General features: G+C 41.6%; 1 protein-coding gene across 1 annotated transcript; it reads right to left on the bottom strand.

The window, feature by feature from the left end:
- Window positions 1–2,999: 2,999 nt before the first annotated feature.
- PLAAT1 (phospholipase A and acyltransferase 1) lies at window positions 3,000–20,224 on the bottom strand. Its single transcript, XM_004373568.2, has 4 exons — window positions 20,095–20,224; window positions 13,249–13,387; window positions 8,678–8,946; window positions 3,000–3,910 (listed from the first exon to the last, which is right to left on the bottom strand). The coding sequence occupies exons 1-4, from the start codon at window positions 20,194–20,196 to the stop codon at window positions 3,809–3,811; spliced, it is 612 nt and encodes a 203-aa protein (XP_004373625.2). The 5' UTR covers window positions 20,197–20,224; the 3' UTR covers window positions 3,000–3,808.
- Window positions 20,225–20,597: the final 373 nt, after the last annotated feature.

Here is a 20,597-nt window from a genome sequence, read left to right as displayed (position 1 = left end):
TACATATCTTTTTCCAAAGTCACAAAAATTCTTTTTTTTTTTTCATTTCTTCTGTGGGGTTCTAATAGAGAAACAAAAATTGACACTTAGAAAATTCAACACTAATTGTAGTAAGCTAGAGTTGTGGGCGTGGAGAATGGTACAGGTTTTTGTTAATTACATGTGATCTTGGCATGGGCACAGCTAACATCGAAGCAAACTCCACCAGAGTTGGACATCTCCAGAACTATATTATTTGGGGGTTAGTGAGCTAGAAGGTCTAGAGTAGATCAAAAAGATGATGGAACCAACTTAAAACATTCTCTTCACTAAAAGAAGTACGGTAGCTTTATTCACACTTCATTACTGACACACGAAATTTTAAGTTCTAACTCTAAAAACTAGCCAGAACTCAGCATTACTCATCTTAAAAAAAAAAAAAATCCCAGAGAAAGAACCCATAACGTTCGCATCTACAGTATGACAATTCTCCGGCTAATAAACCAGTTCTATTTCATTATCTAAATCATCTTATTAGGTACATCTGAAAGACCACAAGAAAGAGTACATCCTTTGCAAACATATTCTATGCACTACTAGCTTTAATATATATAAACCTCACTTAACAAGGAAATGTATTCCTAGTGAACATTCTAAATTGCCTACTACGTCTTCCTTGAAGGAATAAATCTAATTTTGCTAATTTAACAGATCCCAATGGCTAGAAAAGGACATCAAGTTTGGTAAAGTAGAGGGACGGCAAAAGTGAGGCAAACACTCAGTGAGATGGACTGACACAATAGCCGTAACAATGGACTCACAACGATCACCAAGATGGCGCAGGACTGGGCAATGTTTTCTTCTGTTATATGTCAGGTTGCCGTGAGTCAGAGCCAACTTGACGGCAACTAACAACAGCAACAGATCTCGTAGTCATTAATCAATCAGGCCCATTCCATGAGCGCCAATTATGTGTCTAACAGGGGCCTTGAGTTTACAATTCTGAAATCTTTAGGACTGACGAATGTTTTTCATAATCCGTACTCAGCAATTTGCTGCTATAAATAATATTGTACATCTTGTTACACAAACCAACAACAGAAATGCAAATGCCTATAAAACAAACCTCCGTATTTACATTTTGTTTGCTTTTTCCCCCCGCCTTGGGTTCACAGCTCTTTGGAGAGTGATCATTTTCAAATGGTGTCTAATTCAGTGGCTACCGATAAGATTTTTAGAAAAAGATTTTTTTAGCTTATGATTAAGAAATGTATGTTAACCTAAAAAATACTGTAGATCAGATTCCTTGAGCTGACATATCTGAATTTAGTAGTTTGACTTTTAGAATCAGAAGATTCAATTGATACACTGACATTTTTAGATAGTATAAAAATAGACATTTTAAAATCTTGATCTCCATAAATGTACACACAGTCTTTTTTTTTTTTTTTCTTCCTATTTTTCCTAACAACTTATTAGGTATCTGGAGGGTGTTGATCTTTTTTTTTTTTTTTTACGTTTTTTCCTTGGAATATGATAAAGTTGAACTCAGTACTTGACTTTCCTAAAAATACATTTAGAAAAAGGTTTACTAACCATGATTAAAACATTTGATGAAAGCATAATGAACATGAGCGCGCGGCAAATGATCACCTACAGGACAAACAGCTGCCAAAATGCAATCAGTCTTCAGCTGCCTATCACCAAGAGTGGCCATAACTTTTATGGAAAACTGATGACTAGCTTCGTGAGCTTACCTGTAAGGGTGAAAACTACTGGAGCCTTGAGCACTACCTCTGAGAAAACTGAATCCATGAATTTAATTTATAAGTGGGTTTGTGACATTAACGAGCAGAGCTAAGATTGTCTTCTGGCGTGGAGACCTACAGAGTACTCTGGAAAGGTTTGTCTTGAGGATCCTGAGAAGGTCCTCTCTGTCCTCTATTCTGCTCCCTCTCCCACTGGCCACCATGTGTAATGCCACCACACAAAGGTCTTCTGCTACAGGTTCAAGACTTGCCTTCTGCAGGCATCCTTTACTGAAAGGTAAGCACATCTCAGGAAAGCTCACACACTAAGCTGCAACCAGTCTCACTCTAGTCTGAAAATACTAGAAAACTGCTTATGGCTTTGACCATTAGTTGCAAGGAGTGCATAAAAGGAACAGGAAAGTGAGTTTAGAATAAACATGAAGGGATAATTTTGGATCTTGATATCAGGCACTCACACCTCCCCAGTGGACCACTGGGGGAAGAAAGAGTTTTGGGGTTATCTGGACAACCCTAAGAAAGGGAATGGACCGTCGGGAAAAGGAGAGAAGACAGGGTCTCCTCTAGTCTGACTGCAGTATACCACCCCTTCCACGATCATTATTTTTAACCCTGCAATTAGATTGTATAGTATTTCTGGTGCTGATATAAAATATAAATCCGTTTAATAGGTCCAAGACTTTCATGGAGTCTCCTGTTTAGTTACTTTACCCACCATATTTCTAGTGCTTTCACCATGCCCCCACCCCAATATTTAGGTGAATTTTTTCCTTTATTTAACTCCATGGTTTTGATGGTGACACAAGAAGGCTATCATGGGCTGCTGCTGGGGTTTGTGGGTAATGCTATAATGTTTGGGCTAGAGACCTGCACCCAACATACCCCCACCTGCTGCCAACAAGAATTCTACTGGAAAAAATGAGAAAGCAGCTTGTCACACACTATGATGAACGCAATTAACATCACTGGATTGGACACGTGAAGAATGTTAAAATGTCAAATGTTATGTTACATATAGTATATTTACTACAATAAAAAAAAAATACAGTTTAGCACCTGTATCCGTCCAGTCATCATGGCGACCCTATAGGACAGAGTAAAATTGCCCCCATACCGCTTCCAAGGAATGGCTGGTGGATTTGAACTGCCGACCTTTTGATTAGCAGCCGAGCCCTTAACCACTGCACCACCAGGGCTCCTAATCAATACAGTGCAAGAATAAAATCACAACACTCCTTGACTTAGGGTAAAATCCTTAAAAAGCAACATGGGATTTTTTTTTTTTCTAAATACAGCACTTTAAGCCAAATTCAATGATATAATGCCAAGGCTAAGAGGATGAAGCCCTTGAAATACTTCAAAATCCAAAGAGAACAATATAACTCTTTAGAAGTAACATCCCACTCTTGCTTGCCATGGACTCTTGACAGGTGAGTACCTTCCACAGAAGTTACTCTGGATTTGAAACATTAGAGCAAAGAGCACCTCTTCCTCCCACCCCACTCCCATCTACACAAATGCAGGAATATGGGGGCGCACTCTCAGATGGCTTGGAAATCAAAGTTCAAAAACTGCTTCATCAAACACTGTCTCCCAGCTTCGTTTGTGACTGAAGAGGAATATGAATTTAGATGTCAAAGCTCACAATTTGACACCCTTCACATGTCTTTCAAAATCACATATAAATGGTTCTTCATCCCTCTAGCAAGTAGAAAATAGCTACCCTTAGAGAAAAGGAAAGTGTTATTTATACTAGAAGATAAAATGTGACGGGGTTTGGTTAAGATCCTTGGTTTGCTCATTCAAAAGGCTACTGCTTCTTGTTCAGGCTGCCGCAGCAAATCTATGTAGCGGGGAGAAAAATTTCCTTCCCTCAACGATGAGATACCATCAGTAAGCAATTTATTAAAGAGCCCGCCATCTATTAATGGAATTTGGAACAATAGTGACTTGTTGAAAATAAGTATTTCATTCCAGGTTTGTTGTTTTGTTTTGTTTTGCTTTGTTTTTTTTTTCCAACTCACAAAATCCTTCAGTTGCCATATATCTTCAGTAAACTGTTAAAAGTGTTTTGCCCTTTGACTTTTTGGAAGCAAGCCCAGCAATGAGAGAGCACTGGCAGCTGCTGTCACGAACCCAATGGCGCTTATTGCTCGCTTGGCCTAGAAGGAAACAAGAGACAAACCAAAGACACATCTTATTCTAAAGGGATCTGACAACATCCACTGGGCTTGTTTCCTAAACCAAAGACCCGTATGAATGTACAATGGCTACCTTTAAAATCGCGGCACACAATTAAAATTCTGTATGAATGAAGATGAAGAACTAGATGTCCATGTTTATAATCATGCTAAATATATAAAGAGATACATAGAGGTATATATTTCTTGTAAAATATATTTCTTGTAAAAATTATAGGACCTGACAGTTTATAAACTTATTACATGCACAGTTCCGACTAATCATCTCAGCACACCTGGGAGACAGGTATATTGCTCACTCCTGTTCTATCAACCTTGGGCTTTAGGGAAGATGGAAGTCATTTGCCTGAGGTCATACCACCTGGCTGTTTAGGGATAGGATGGGCTTATGAACCATGTGTTTTCCCTTTTCTTCCCCTAAACACGCATCTTGTTTTGGTTGGGTCTATACCAAGATGAATATCTTGGTGCATATATATATATATATATATATATATATATATTTTTTTTTTTTCCTCTAGTGAAATAATTCCTATTTATAAAATAATTCAGGGATGAGATCTGGACTAAATATATATAAGCCCTTTTTAGGTAGATAATTTTTTTATTCCAATAAGTAAGTCAATACTGATGTTAACGATCAGGTCAAAAATTAATTTCTCATGTAGGCAAATGAAAATAAACCACTCCCAAGCTCAACTGTCCATAAGGGAGTTCAGACATTTATAGCTAAGGGCATTCATCATCATCATCATGAGGGATTTGATGAATATTCATGATTTTTAGGGCACGCAACTAATACTGCCTTCCATCTGCATGGGTTTGACTGCAATTTTATGACCCAAAGGTCCCATTCAGACACTCCAGAGTCATTAGGTATTTAATAAACAACATTTGTTCTTTGGGATTTAAGAATCAGGCTTTCATATAAAGCAAACATCTTTCCCAAATGACTCTGGGGACCAGCCCAAGAGCTGGAAAGCTTGACCCAGCTCACACATGAGCACGCCCTCTGTCCATCCCACAGGCTTCCGCCACAGTGCCTGTCACCCACATGCTACTGAAACATGACACCGCCTTCCTAACTGTAGCTACTTTGTTGGGGACAGACAGCAAGGCCCAGGGCCAGGAAAGAGGCAGTGTCAGCTTCCCGTGGGTATTCGCTCCATGATGTCATCCCGTGGAATGCAGGGATAAGACTTGTAACTGTGACCTCCTGCCCCCCAGCTGTCAGGGAGAACGGCGCTGGCAAACAACTGGGCCCTGACAAACCCTGTTTTAGTTTATGATTTTAATTTTGTTTATTTGCTTGTTAATTTATTTATTTTATATGGACTTATTCACCATGTTAAATTAGTGACTACCTAAACTCGCTCCCAGGAGAGAGTCAGAATGCACTGCAGCGCAGAGCTTATCACAAGGCATGTGGAGACCCAAAAGGGGCAGGGAGATACAAGACCCAGCACAAACTCCCAAAGAGGGCAGACCACCAACTAGACAGGGACCAAGGACGATAAGTCAAGCCAGCCCCGACTGCAACTGCAGGCAGACACTGAGACCCCAGGAAGGTCTTTTTCTGGGAAAAATCGAGCAAGCAGCAATGTAAAAATACAAAGGTGCGGTTGCTGTCTTTCAAGAAGGTGTCAAGTAGCAGCAGAGCGCGGATTAACCAGTGAGCAAGGTATGCACGGGCTTGCTTGTGCTTACTTACTCATCTGTAGTGCGCAATTTCACACAGGTGAGTAAGTAAGCACAAGTAAGCCCGTGCATACCTCGCTTATTGGGAGGTTCGTCCCTGAGCGGGGCACATCCCTGGAAAGCATCAGGATCCTGACGATAGGGTGGCCCCAGCTAGGTGCAGGTCTAACTTGACTGGACATCTTTCAGCCACTAGAAACCCAGGATGTTGGAAAAATCCCATAAATCCAAGAGGCCTGGGGAGGGGATGGAGAACTTGATCCCAAACCAGAATCCCCTGAGAACTCACAAGCCAGACACCGTCATACTCAGGCCACTGTCGGCAGGGCATGCAGTTCCCCAATCCCAAAACGCTCATGCCTTTCATGCTGCGTTCTAGATGACAAAATCCCATGTAATTTGGACGAGCCCTTGCAGTTACATGAAATGGGGTCTGACCTGCAAGGCTGAAACATCCCAGGATGTTCTTGGTTAACCAGAACGAGCAAGAGCTTTTACTTTACGGCTTACTTAGGATTAGAAGAGCTCCAACTCTGACTCTGGACACTTCATCCTTTATAGGGATTTCTGTCTGTGGGCCAGAAAAAAGGCCTCCATCAGAGGATCTACACATGCCCAGTGAAACGTTAGCTAAATCTGGAGTAGATGAGTCCGGACATCAGTGTGGCAGGATCACAGGTGACTGCAGGGTTTTTCAAAATGCCTCTTCCCTGCCCGTCTAAGGCTGCAGTGACCGGCATTGAAGCACAGTCAGGGCATATTCATGGGTCCACTTGTCTGAGTTATATGAGGGTGCTGCCATTTTCCACAAAGCTACACACATTTTAATAACCTTTTTAGACTATAACAGTAACAAATGATGGTTTTAGAAAATGTGACAAACACAGAAAAGCACAAAAATAAAAATAAAGTTGTCCCATAACCTTCCACCCTTTTAATCTTCCTTACACATTACATTTTCTTTTGAGGAAATGCATAACCATTCTCCAAGAAAACTTTTCTAATGTCAAGGCCCCTAAGCCTTTAGCCAGTTGTTATCAAGTGGATTCCAACCCATGGTGATCCCAGGTACATGAGAGTAGAACTTTGCTCCAAAAGACTTTCAATGGCTAAAGTTCCAGAAGTAGACCACCAGGACTTTCTTCTAGGGTGCCTCTGGGTGGATTTGAACTGCCAACCTTTTGGTTAGCGGCTGAGTGCATTAACTGTTTGCGACACCCACTTAAGGGAATCCAAAAAAACTAAACTAATACTAGCTATTATTACAAAATACTGTAATTAAAAATAATACCCATCTTAGGCATGCTGTTAATTGGGATAGATAAAATGTAACACACACTGTGTTATGAAGTTTCAAAAATCTCATATCATCTTCAAAACAACTTCAGATTATAGAGTAATCAAAACCAAACCCCAACGAGTCGATTTCGATTCATAGTGGCCCTACAGGACAGAGTAGAACTGCCCTGTAGGATTTCCAAGGAGCGGCTGGTGGATTTGAACTGCTGACTTTTTGGTTAGCAATCGAGCTCTTAACCACTGTTCCACAGAGCTCCAGTTTAGAGATTAGGAAACTGACATTCAACAGAGGGTTACAGAACATGCCCAAGGTAACTCAGCTAACAAGTGATGAAGGCAGGGTTCTAGCACAGACCAGCAGAACTCCAAAGCTTGGGTGGGAGTCTAAGGCCATCACGGCACCATCTGCATCAGAACCTGCTGGGACCAGTTTTACTGTTTGTGGAGGAATAATTAATCCTTCATGGGTCATTGAGTCTACTAGTTTCCAGCAACATCATTAGTTTTCCGTGCGAAGATGAGCAGGAATTTGTGTGTGTGCCTTAGGTGGCAAACTCAGTTCTGACTCAATTTATTGTAACATGTGAATAGAACGTTCAGAATGTTAATCTATTTCCTGACAAAAATGAATTCTCAATTAAATTATTTCCTAATGAAAACAAATGTATTCTTTCATTACATTGCATGTCCCATTTTCCCAAACTTTCATGAGAAGAGCTATCACCCCATTCCTTAGGAGTTAGTACAACTGATTCACCATTTCAAGATATTGGAAGCCTTGCATAAATTAGAGATGCTAAAATATTATTAAAATGTTATGGTATAATTCTTTGAATTTTCAAGGTCTGCTTTTTTTTTTCAGTTTTCATAGGTCACAATTCTGGAGGTTAAAAGCTGTTAAATTATTTTTGCTATTTTACTTTTAAAAATTAACACTGTTATTTGGATTTTAGATGAAGAAGACCTCTTCTTGAAAATAGTTTTAAATATTCATTCTCATACCACCCTAATAGGTTCTTGGGGCAAAACATCAAGGATGTAACTGGATTGGTGGGACTCCAGGTAGGAAAAAGGCAACTGTATCAAGGATACTGTTAGTTGGGAATCTGCCATCCTACAAAATGATGATGGTGACTGATAAAATTACAAGTGATCTTAAGACTAAAGTCAATTAATCCATTAAAAATCTTATCCAGAAGTCCCATGACTCAAAGGAACTACAAAAACACATTTCCTTAAAACTATTACTGCAAGGAAATGGAAAACATTTACAAACCCAAAAAGGTACGTCAGCCGTTGGCCTCTATCAACTACTGAAAAAGGATCTCATAATTACTGTCTACGTTTTTGGCAAAATGTACTCCATAAGGTCAACAGTCTTTTCAACATCTCCTTTTCAGTATATGAGATATGTATTTGAAATTGCTGAATGGTAGGGTAATGCAAAAAAACATTGAAGAATGACGGGCAATAAGATGGACAGAAGGATATGGTCTTGCTTCTATTTCAAGTCTCTTCCAGCCCCAAGCTCTTGATATCCATGTTCTAGTCTCAGTTAGGTCATTAACGTGATGAAAAACGTTGGACAACTCGATACCCTTCTCTGTCCTTCAGGGGTTTCTTATTTTCTCATTCTTTTCATTTGTTTTGAAGGCCTGAGAGCCTTATCAGTCAATAGTTCTCACGCTGCCAAGGTAAGAAGCATCTTATATCTCCTAAAGAAAAACTAACCTGCTCTGAAATTCCTTCTCCATAGCGAAGCAAAGTCACAAAATGCTCACAGTTGTTGTCAAATACGTCGTATGCCACCTCCTGTCCAATAACAAACTCTGATCGTTGCATGACTTCTTCCACAGGAAGAGGGGGGTATGTTTCGTCGTATTTATTGTTTATTCTATACGTGTCATTTCCCACGACCTCCTTCAAGAGCTGCATCTTCACCAGGGCCTTCCTGCTGAATACAGACTTGGTACTTGTAAACGACCCAGGAATGCCATCCTCTATAAGAAGAAGTCTAGTTAGTAAGATATTGTGGCCCAGCCCAGTGAACTCCAATGCCATCCAAATATGCTGGAAGGGCTGGGATGTCTAAACTCAGCTTTGTTCCTAACTTTTTATCAAACCAGAAGCCGCTTAATTTTACTTATCTTAAGGACTCATTCTATAACTTATCAAGAACACTCAGTACCGTATGAGTAAGAATGTAAGAAAAACTTTTTGAAAATTTATGATCTCCTCTTAGAATAAATTGGGTGAGAACACGCTACCCATTCTCTTTATTCATGGGGAAAAAGTTTACTATTGATCAGCAGTATTATTAGAGATCTTGGTATATATCTTTCTAACATAGTACAGATGAGATTAACCCATTGCTGTCGAGTCGATTCCAACTCATGATGACTCCATGTGTGTCAGGGTAGAACTGCACTCCATGGGGTTTTCCATGCCTGTAATCTTACAGAAGTAGATTACCAGGCCTTTCTTCTGTGGCACCACTGGGTGGATTCAAGCCATCAACCTCTCAATTAATAGCCAAGCACGAACCGGTACGATTATTGCCTGCTTCTTCTATACAGCAGTCTCTTTTGCAGTATGTGAACCCCTTCCAAACTTGTATGGGGCTCAGCAGTAGTGCACCATGATCAGACGGCTCCTTCTTATGCCTAAGCTGCACTCCTCACATCCACCTCCACTTCTTACTCTTGTTCTTTCAACTAGGCTTTTGCCTTGGCTCCTCATTTCCTGTTCTGAAACATGCATGGTAGCCCAGTTCTGCAAGAGGCCACCCAGGGTTAAGCTGGGGCCCTACTTTTCTCTTGTCAGTTCCTTTCGCCAAGAAACTAAGTCCTGACCCTGAATTCTAACCTAGTAGGCACTGTCCACCAGACGTGGCCCTGCGCTATGCCCCACCCACCTGTTAAAATGGCCCATTCCCCACCACTCCATCTTAGCTGCCTTCACTGGTGAACATTTGGTCCAGGAACTCCTGGACCCTGACTTGCCACTGTCAGTACCTGAGGCTGGGCGGACAATTCCTCCGTGGGCAAGTCTAATGCTAGGCCCTGGTCCCTCTCCAACGGCCCCTGACTGCTCTGCCTGTCCATATTCAGGTGAGTCATGAGAAGAAGTGTCTCTATATAAGCAGTGTTTAAAACTTGCCACTTCTCTTGCTTATATCCTCCAAGCTCCTTCTCATTTTCCAGTTAAAATCCTACACAATAAATGTTCTTACATGTTAACAGTTCTTACAGCAGATCTATCCAATTTAGAACTACTAAACTTTGTTGCTGTTGTCATTGCTTTTCTTTCCTTCTTTGACTAGCCCAATGCTCTCAATTTACAGATGAGGAAATTGAATCTTGGCGAGGTAAACTGGCTTGCAAAGGATCGTATAAGGAGATAACAATAGAAACAGGAATAGAATTTCCATCGACAGGGTCAAAGCTCCGTGTCTGAACCACATAAATATGGCGTTTAGGACAACAAAATTAGGAAACAGTACCAAATGCCATGTTATTTTCCGGATGGGAAAAGTGCGGAGATAATACAGTTTATATGCCTCGTGTTAATCTCTAGACCTTTCAGAAACTCTGAGTTCGGAATTGTAGATGCCATTTTATTTGCCCTTTCCATTCACAATATTTCAGAAGAAGAGACAAACAGCTTAAAATTTTGCAAAACCCATTTCATTAAAAATTCTCCGAAGTACCAAAATAGTTCCAAAAATAGACTTAGGCCTATAAACACTTCTCTTTTAAGAAATCTTGGGGAAAAAATACTCAGGTTATGTGTTATCTGCGTACATTTTTCCTAATAAGCAAATTGTGCTCATTTCTAACCATTTAAATAATATAAAAACAACCGTAAATGTGGAACTAGAAATCACCCACCACGCTGCCTTTAGAAATAACTCCTATTATTATTATTTTGTACTTTTATTTTTTTTAATCAACACATATGGTAGGTGTGAGCATGTGTATGTGTTCATGTGTGTATATATTACTTTTTTGCAAACTGGGTATTATATATTGCATTCTTTAATCTGGAATTCTCCAGTAAATATTGTATCAAGACTATTTCAGAAATATGATTTTTAATGGCTGATAATTATTGTGGCTATTGTGTCTGTCTACACAGCACCCCATCCCACCATTGCCTATTTCTTCCCGGAAAAGACTCTATCTGGGCCAATCATAGAATTCCATTCTCTGGGGCACGGGGATGTTCCAGTGATGGATACGCGACCACACTGGACCAAGCAGAGTCAGTCTCCATGATTTCTGTAATAGCAACAACAGGTAGGGAATAGCTCCCTCTCCAGCTGGGTCACAAGGATCTAAGACTGAGAGCCTAAGGCTGCTATGACCATTGGTTCAGTATCTTGGAAAGACATGGCCTGGGGATAGAGATAACATGTAGAAATGCAGATAGGAGACAGAGAGTTATGGTAGTGTTCAAACCCCTAGATCCAGGCATCCCTGAGGTCAGTGCCACCTCTACATTTTCCGCAGTTTCCCTCAGTGAAGCAATTAATTTGCCTTTTTGCTTAAGCTTATTCTAGTTTGCTTTCTGTTACTTACAAGTAAAGAACGTTGACAAGTACCAAAAATCCAAGAAACCAAACCCGTTGCCATCGAGTCGATTCCAACTCATGGCAACTCTACAGGACAGAGAACTGCTCCATAGTGTTTCCAAGGATCGGCTGGTGGATTCGAACTGCCGACCTTTTGGTTAGCAGCCAAGCTCTTAGTCACTGCATCAAGTACAGATACCCAATATTCTTCTGCAGCTAATTCACTGTCCATTTTTAAAACCATTATAAATAAAGTAGAAGTAAATACCCTTCTATACAAATCTTTGTCCACATCTCTAAGTATTTCCCAAGAATAGATTCCTACAAGTACAATTACAGGGTTAGGGTATACGCACTCTTTTAACTCTCTTACCAAGTGTTGTTAAATTATTTTTTTAGAATGCTTTTATCAATTTATACTTCCATCAACAGTATATTTGTGTTCATTTCACGATATCCTTTATCAACACTGACCATGATCATTTTTGAAGCTTTGCTAATGGTGTAAGTGTGAAATCTGTCATCGTTTTATTTTACAATTCCCAGATGACTAGAGAATTGAAATTTTTTGTTAGCTTTTTGCTTTTGTTCTTCTACAAGCTGCTCACAGCTCTTCACCCATTTGTTTGCTGGGATTTTGGTGTCTGCTGTTCCCTGAGCCTGGAACAATCTTTCCCCAGATTATCACGTGACTGGTTTTCTCACCTCTTTCAAGTTTGTCCCCAGATGTTACTTTCTTATGAAATATTCCTGGCCACCTTATTTAAGATGGCAGCATCCTCCCTGCCCGCCAGGGGCACTTCCCATTCCACGTCCCTGATTTATTTTTCTCCATATCACTTACCTCATTCTCACATTTACTTGGTCTATGGTCTGTCTCATCCCAATAGAACATAAGCCCCGCCTGGCGAGGAGATTTTTATGTATCCCCAGCACCTAGAATAGCATTTGGCACATAATAGGTAAGCTATAAGGAGCACTGGTGGTACAGTGGTTAAAGGGCTTGGCTGCTAAACGAAAGGTTGGTGGTTCGAACCCACCAGTGCCTCTGGGGGTGAAAAGACCTGGTGATCTGCTTCCTTAAAGATTATAGCCTAGGAAACCCTGTGAGGCAGTTCTACTCTGTCCTATCGGGTTGCTATGAGTCAGAATCAACTCAAAGGCACACAACAACAACAGGTAATCTATAAGGAGCCCTGGTGGGGCAACAGTTCAACACTCAGCTGCTAACTGAACGGTTGGTCGTTCAAACCTACCCAACTGCTCTGAGGGAAAAAGACCTAGCAATCGGCTCCCGTAAAGATTACAGCCTAGAAAACCCATGCGGCAGTTCCACTCTGTCCTATAGGGTTGCTATGAGTCAGAATTGGCTCAGAGGCGCCTAACAAGTAATCTATAAACACATGTTGAATGAACTGAAACCATCTATTTATGTGATACAAACACTGACTACTGTCATGTGTGTGGTAAACATTTTCCCTAGCTTGTTATTTACTTCTTACGTGTGACTTTCTTTTAATCCAGAGGTTTTTAATTTTGATGTTAATTAACCTTCGTGATTTCTTCAATACCGCTTTGGGCTTAGAAAGTCCTTCCCTAGACCTAGATCAGCTAGATTTATCTATTTTCTACATTTTATTTCTGTTTTGGTTTAATGATTCCATTCACGATCTCTTCTTGTAACAAGAAAACTAAAAAGCTCCCATGAGACACTGGACGCAAACCTTACCTAGAGGTGCTATGTTGATAACGTAACCATCACCCAGGTAGAGTGCCCAGTGCTGGTAGCCAGGACGGAACACTTCTATCAGGTCCCCAAGTTGGGGGTTGCCGGGGTACTTCAGACTAAAGCAACCATGAAGCGCCATCTGCAGGGCAGACACAAACAGAACTGATTTAAGGCCTCTGTAGGAGCATAGCCATACAGCATTTTTGGGGATTGCATTCCTTATTAATGACTTAGAGTCAAGCCACCGCCCGTTCCTTTGACTGAGTCCAATGCTGAATTACGTTTGTGCACGTTCGCACAAGTGGGAAAAGCATCTGTCTGTAATTGCTTAACTTTCTATAGTAACGTTTCTCATCCGGATCAATCCCAGGGACTCTTTGTTATAACCAGCATTTTATAGTTCTTTCTTTAAATCCAGAAATTCACGGATAATATAACTTACCTATGTACACAATTTCAAAAATATTAGTATGACACTGTATTTGTGACAGAAAGAAAAAATAAAAGGAAAGTAAGTTTATACTAATGTTTTACTTTGTAAATGCTCCATCTACGACTACATTAAATGGCATCATAAAATGTCTATATACTTGCGCTTACTTAGCATGAAAAAGTCAGGATTCAGGGGAAGATCAGAAGGCTTCCATACAGCAGCATTGGAAAATCAAAGAGCAGAGGTATAATGGATGTTAATATTCAAGGAACATTAAAACTGTGTAAAAAAATACTTTACACTGTAAAACACAATCTGCCATAGAGACAGGGTCCAGTTTGAGATGAATATTCAGCCAGATATTCAGCAGTAACGCAGGATACGGACATTTCTTCCTTGTTGGCAACTGTGCTGTGCATTGTAGCATGCCCTTGGTCATTGTGGCAACCACAAATGCCCCCACAGGTTTCCACCAATCCCCTTACCGTCCCACTTACTGTCTGATTCCTCACTTACTGTTTCCAGAAACGGGGCAAGGTGGTCAACAAAAGTGGGACAACTTAGAAGGTTGTGAAGTTCATCGTACTGATGGATATGTCTGAACATTCTCAGTCTGGTAGACTTGGAAGAGGCTTTTTGTTTTAAATCAATACTTTTCAGAAAGAACATATAAATTTCTGATAGTTGATTTTTATGGAAAGTTACATTTTCTATGTTTGACAAAGAGGTGGAGAGGTTTAGCAAGAGGCAGCTATGCCGATCTATCAACAATCCCAGGGAGATCCTAGGCTATGTGCATGCTGAATCTCTAATTGAAAACACAGTGTTCTTCATCATCTCCAACTCTAATGCAGATACATACACTCATTTACAAAATAAATCCAGGTGCCAGAAACGGAAACTTCCAAATCAGCTCAATTATAATTATAATAGCATAGGGTAAGGACTTGGGAATATAGACTATCATTTTTCTGGCACTCTACAAGTCTTTTTTACAACAATTAATATTGGAAGGGTGTTTTCTCAAGTATTTACATGCCATCTGTTGAAAACTTCAATCATCACACAGTCACAGAAACGTGGCCAAATGTAAGCTGTCCATCAGTTGAAAGTTAACTATCAAAACCACTGTATGGAAGCCATTTAATCTAACACCCTCTCAAATATGTTTGAGTCTTATTAGTATGACAGTTCACAATTTGGCCAAGTGGGTACTAAAAAGAAAAACATAACATGCTATGATATAAACAAACAAATTTCCCATGCGTGAATAGGAATCAGCAAGCACACATGGCTGCCTATAGAATTCCTAGACCTAGCCAAGTGTATGATAATAATCACCATTTGAACACAGGGTACTTTGTAGTATAACATTTTTTTTTTCCAAATGTACTATCTTAATTAACCCTACTTAATGAAAAACGAAAAAAAAAAAACCACACAATCATTTCAGTTAACTGTTACATTATTATCCCATTTTACAGATGAAAAGATACAGCGGCAAATGCCAACTTTTGGAAAATACCCACTGAAACCCTTATGCTATAAAATGTGGAGGGAAAAATAACTGGATTAGGTGTTAAAGATGTGATCTCTTGTCTCTGGCCTTCTTCTACTTGCTAGTTCTATGACTTTGGGCAGGTCACTCAAATTATCTGAGGCTCAGTGTCTTCATCTTTAAGATAGGAATGGGGGCAGTGACGGTTCAGGGATAAAATTCTCGCCTTCCATGTGGGAGACCTGGGTGTGACTCCTTGCCATGTTCCTCATGCACAGCCACACCACTTGTCTGTCAGCGGAGGTTTGCGTGTTGCTGAACAGGTTTCCACAGAGCTTCCAGACTAAGACAGGATAGGAAAAAAGACCTGGCAATCCACTTCTGAAAATCAGCCAGTGGAAACCCTTATGGATCACAACAGTCTGATCCCACTGTGCATAGGGTCACCATCCTTAGGGGCCAACTTGAAGGCAGTTGACAACAACAAGATGAGAATAACAATATGGGGCAAATTTATTATCTCAAAAAGCTGTTGGAAAGAACCCTTCATGAACCAGCAAAAAGCTTTTGCAAGGGCGTTGTGAACTGGCAGGAGTAACACAGGCGGATGGTGAGTGACAGGTGGCTTTTTGCAAAGATAAGGTTTAGATATTGGTTCATGGTCTACATGTGGTTTTACTTTCTTATCCTCTCTTGCAGCCACAATAATTCTGTGGGATGGATGATTCACTGCAAATTTTTAATATATTTAACACACTTTTAATTTCTGACATATAGTTCATAAACTGATTCATAAAGTGTAAATTCATTGATTTCATAAAGCCTATCAGAGCTATGGAGCCCTGGTGGCACAGTGGTTAAGAGCGATGACTACTAACCAAAAGGTCTGCAGTTCAAATCCACCAGCCGCTCCTTGGAAACCCTATGGGGCGGTTCTACTCTGTCCTACAGGTTTGCTATGAGTTGAAATCGACTTGACAGCCATGGGTTTAGTCCTATTCCAACTGACTCATTTTTAAAATAAGGGAAACAGAACCATGCAGGTAATGTGACTTGCCCAAGGTCATGAGCTATTTTACAAAAGATTTTCAACAAATGATGCTGGATCAATTGGACATCCATTGGCAAAAAAAAAACAAAACAAAAAAAAACTTAACCTAAGTCTCACACCTCATACAAAAATCAACTCAAGATGGATCAGGGTCATAATTGTAAACGTATAAACCTGTAAAACTTTTAGAAAACAACAGAGGAGAAAATATTCAGGATCTAGGGCTAGGCAAGGGGTTCTCAGACTTGACACCAAAAGCATGATCCATAAGGAAAAATTGATAAACTGAACTTCCTCAAAATTAAATGCTTTCACACTGTGAAAGACCCTGTTAAGAAGATGAAAAGACAAGCTACAGAGTGGAAGACAATATCTGCGAACCACATATCTGACAAAGGACTAGTCAGAACATAGAAAAAAATCTCAAAACTCAACAGTAAGAAAGTAAACAATCTAATTAGAGCATGAGCAAAAGACATGAAGTGACATTTCACCAAAGGTATACAGATGGAAAACACACACATACACACACACACACACACACACACGAAAAAATGCTCAACACTATTATTTGATTCTGACTCTTAGCGACCCTATAAAACAGAGTAGAACTGCCTCACAGGGTTTCCAAGCAGCGGCTGGTGGATTCAAACTGCCAGCCTTTTGGTTAGCAGCCGAGCTCTTAACCACTTTGCCACCAGGGCTCCAAGTCATTAGAGAAATGTAAATTAAAGTCATTATGAGATATCACTACACACCTATTAGAATGGCTATAATACAAAATAGTGACAGCATCAAATACTGGCGAAGATTCAGAGACACTAGGTCCCTCATACATTGCTGATGGGAATGTAAAATGGTACGGCCGCTCTAAAGAACAGTTTGGAAATTTCTTAAAAACTAAATTGGCAACTACTGTATGACCCCGCAATTGCACTCCTGGGTATTTAACCCAGAGAAACGGAGACGCATGCTCATACAAAAGCCTGTGCATCAACGCTCAGAGCAGCTTTATTCGTAACATCTCCAAGCTGGAAACAACTCAGATAATCTCCAACCAGTAACTGGTTCAACCAGCTGTGGTGCATCCATACCAGGGAATACTTACTCAGCAACAAAACGGAACCAACTATCAATACACACAGCAACCTACATAAATCTCCAGAGCATGAGTGAAAAAAAACAACACCGACTGCAAAAGGTTACATAGTGTCTGATTCCACTTATATAACATTTTTGAAATGACAAAGTTATTCAAATGGAGAAGAGAGTAGTGGTTTCCCGGGGTTACCGAGGAGGTGGGAGGTAAGTGGGCATGGCTATAAAAGAAAAACTTGAGGGATTCTAGTGGTGCTGGAAACCTTCTGTATCCTGACTGTGCCGATGTCAATATTCCGGTTGCGATACTGCACTGTAGTTTTGCAAGATGCTACCAGGAAAACTGGCTAAAGGCACAAGGTTTCGCTCTCTGTATTAGTTCTTACAACTGTATATGAATCTACAATTATCTCAAGATAAAAATTTTTATTTAAAAAAAAAAGGTGAGGAAGACCAGTGCTCTTTTTTCTGCAGAACAGAGAAAGGGCCAACATGGTAAAGTTAAATTGAGGCTGTTTTTAGCTGCATCTGAGGAAACATTTCCTTTCATTGAAGGCAATCCAAGAATGAAATGGGACACCCTGTGCAGATGGCAGTCTCCGTCACTGACAGTGTCTACACAGAGCCAGGGTTGATAAAAATATGATTCCTACGGAATGAGAGGTCCTCGAAGGTCCCTTTCAACTCTAACATTCTGATTCTATGTCCTAAAAACAAGTATAGATCTCATATCAGCACCACAAAGCAGACAGAATGATTTTCCCCACTTTAAAGATGCAGCAGCTGAGGCTCAGAGCAGTTCAGGCAGTCACTCAAAGTCACACAGCTGAAAGGGCAGCGCCCAGACGTGAGCTCACACCCGAATTCAGATGAGACTGCCTCCAAGGTCAGGCTCATGAACGCTTCTCCTCATTCACACTATGGTACCATCCTCGCTGACATTTCCACAGCCCTCCTCACACACTGGGAGACTGGCAATGACAATGGCTGATTATTATGATCACCATTTTAAAGACAAGGAAGTGAAAAGTCAGATGAGTGAAGTGTCAGACCTAAAACCACACAGGTACCGGAATTCAGTTCTACGTCTGTCATCTGACTCCAGCCTCCACGTTCTTTCTCTATACCACCGGTCAATGTTATTAACCAAAAGGATTGCTACTAAACAGTTCAGGTGGGGCTGGAAGCATCTCTACCTTAGGCAGATGACTATAACCCATCTGCTTGGGTGATCTGACTTATGTGGATCTACCCATTTCATTCAGGCCCAAGTCTGAATTTACTGCTTCATAAGTAGAAAATAACACAATACAAAATAACACAGGACCAATTAAAGGGACACTTGCAAAGTCCTCTACTGCAATCTGTGTCTGTCACCTGTGAGGCAAAAATGTTTCATTTTAACAGGACGTCTGCATAGGATTGCTTGACTAGTTTATAACAGATAAAGGCATAAAGCTAAGTAATTTCCCCTTTCGACTACCAAAACAGGCTGCCTTGTTTATAGCTCCATGTTGGTCCCAGGGGAGGTATCAAACGAAATAACTGCTCCCAGCACAGATAGGGAAAGACTGATTAACTACTGCTCACATCCTTGAAGCCACTTGTGTTACAGGAATACCAAAAGCACTTTTCACCCACTCCCCGACAGAATGCACAATCACAGGCCACCCCTAGTCCACCAATTTCCAGTTTGATTTGGACACTTTCCCATTCCAGCTACATTTTTCATCTGTGATCCCGCTACACTTTGATGCCTCCGTGAAGCCCTGCATTCCCAGACTAATTCACAGACGGGGTAAGGCTGCAAGGAATCTTGGTTTGATATTCTCACTCTACAGCTGAGGGTTCCACTCATGGGCAGAATGAATCACCCTCAGCCACAGCAATGTCATTCTCTGCTTGGAATCCTTCCAACAGTCCCATCCTGCCCCCTCTATAATTTTGGCCTTTTTGTACACCCCTACATTCTAGGCAAACCGAACTCCCCACCCTCACCCAGAGTTGTTTGTTTTACTAACACTGAAGCTTCTACTTGGAACCCACTGCCTACCACTTCCAAACGTCCCGAAATGACCCACTCTTAAATACCCAGGGCAGATGTCACTGCCTCCACCGGGCCTTCCTTCAGTCAGACATAGGTGACGTCTTCTTTTGAGCTTGGACAGTGGTCTGTATCTAATGACTCATTCCACTGTCTACACCTGCATTAGTTACCAGTGTCTGGGGAATTTCTCTTCTGCTTGATAGGAGGGCTGCTTCTTGTTTCTCTCTATCCCTTCACTTTCCAGCAGAGTGCCTGGCACAAATAACTGCTGGGCAAATGTTTAATGAATGAAGGAATGAGGAACCCAGGCCCAGGGAGGCCATGAGCGGCTGGGTTTTTCCAACACATGAATCTTGAACGCCAAAGTAACACCATCATCCATATTTCCAAGATCTAAACTTTTATAATAATAACTTGTATCATTATTCATATTCCCTTCAGTGAGGGCCATAAATGTAAAGGGCCCTGGTCTGAGAATACGCAGACTGGGCTTCCAGTCCCAGTTGTGCCACTTTGTAACTGTGTGACCTGGGGAAGCAAGCTTCTTTTTCCCTGAGGGCCTCCGTTCCCCCATTTGTTTTTAAGAGGGGGTGGGTTGGATTAGATGCTAATAGATTAGATGCTAATGGTCATTCGAACTCCACCTGTTTTAACACGTCGCTGAAACACGTTTACCTTGGGGTCTTGAAGTCCTCCCTACCGCCCTCAACCCAACACACCTCACTCTTAAGCCGGAGTCGTCTTTCCCCACAGGCCAGCTGCCGCGGGTGTTTGGGGGTCTCCCTGACCTCACAGCTGCTACCCTTCTTGCTAGCGGCCATGGAACGACTCCATCGGCAGACGACAAAGGCCGAGGCGCCAGCCGCCGCCGACCGCCGCTCAGCACCGCCCTCCGGAACCAACGCCAGCCCCGCCTCGCGGCGCCGCCCCAGAGGAGCCGGCGCGGGGACCGAGGCTGGGCGCGCGCGCGCGCCATGCCTGCAGCGCCCCCATCGCCCGCCGCCGGCGCCCCGGAGGCGGCCGCACACGCTCGCTCGAGCCGCCCGCCCCGGAGGCGGGACGCGTCTGCCTGGGTCTGCGTGCACAGCCATGAGCCCCCCTCTCCGCGCAAACGGACCTCCCGCCCTTCCACACGCACACACAGCAACAGGCACGCTTTCACGCTGCACCTTCCTCACCCCAAGGACCATGAGCACAACACCTGGCCTGCATAGGCCCGCAT

This window comes from Trichechus manatus, unplaced genomic scaffold, assembly GCF_000243295.1.
Source record: "Trichechus manatus latirostris isolate Lorelei unplaced genomic scaffold, TriManLat1.0 scaffold00026, whole genome shotgun sequence".
Taxonomy (NCBI): domain Eukaryota; kingdom Metazoa; phylum Chordata; class Mammalia; order Sirenia; family Trichechidae; genus Trichechus; species Trichechus manatus.
Note: the sequence above shows the minus strand (reverse complement) of the source record. Positions and strands in the feature narration are given on the sequence as shown.

Excerpts from the sequence above, each read along its gene's own strand:
- PLAAT1 (XM_004373568.2), bottom strand. The coding sequence starts at position 20,196 with ATGGCCGCTAGCAAGAAGGGTAGCAGCTGTGAGGTCAGGGAGACCCCC. Across the intron at positions 8,947-13,248 it reads TATCAACATAGCACCTCTAG|AGGATGGCATTCCTGGGTCG; the intron begins GTAAGGTTTGCG and ends TTCTTCTTATAG. Across the intron at positions 3,911-8,677 it reads GAGAAGGAATTTCAGAGCAG|GCCAAGCGAGCAATAAGCGC; the intron begins GTTAGTTTTTCT and ends GTTTCCTTCTAG.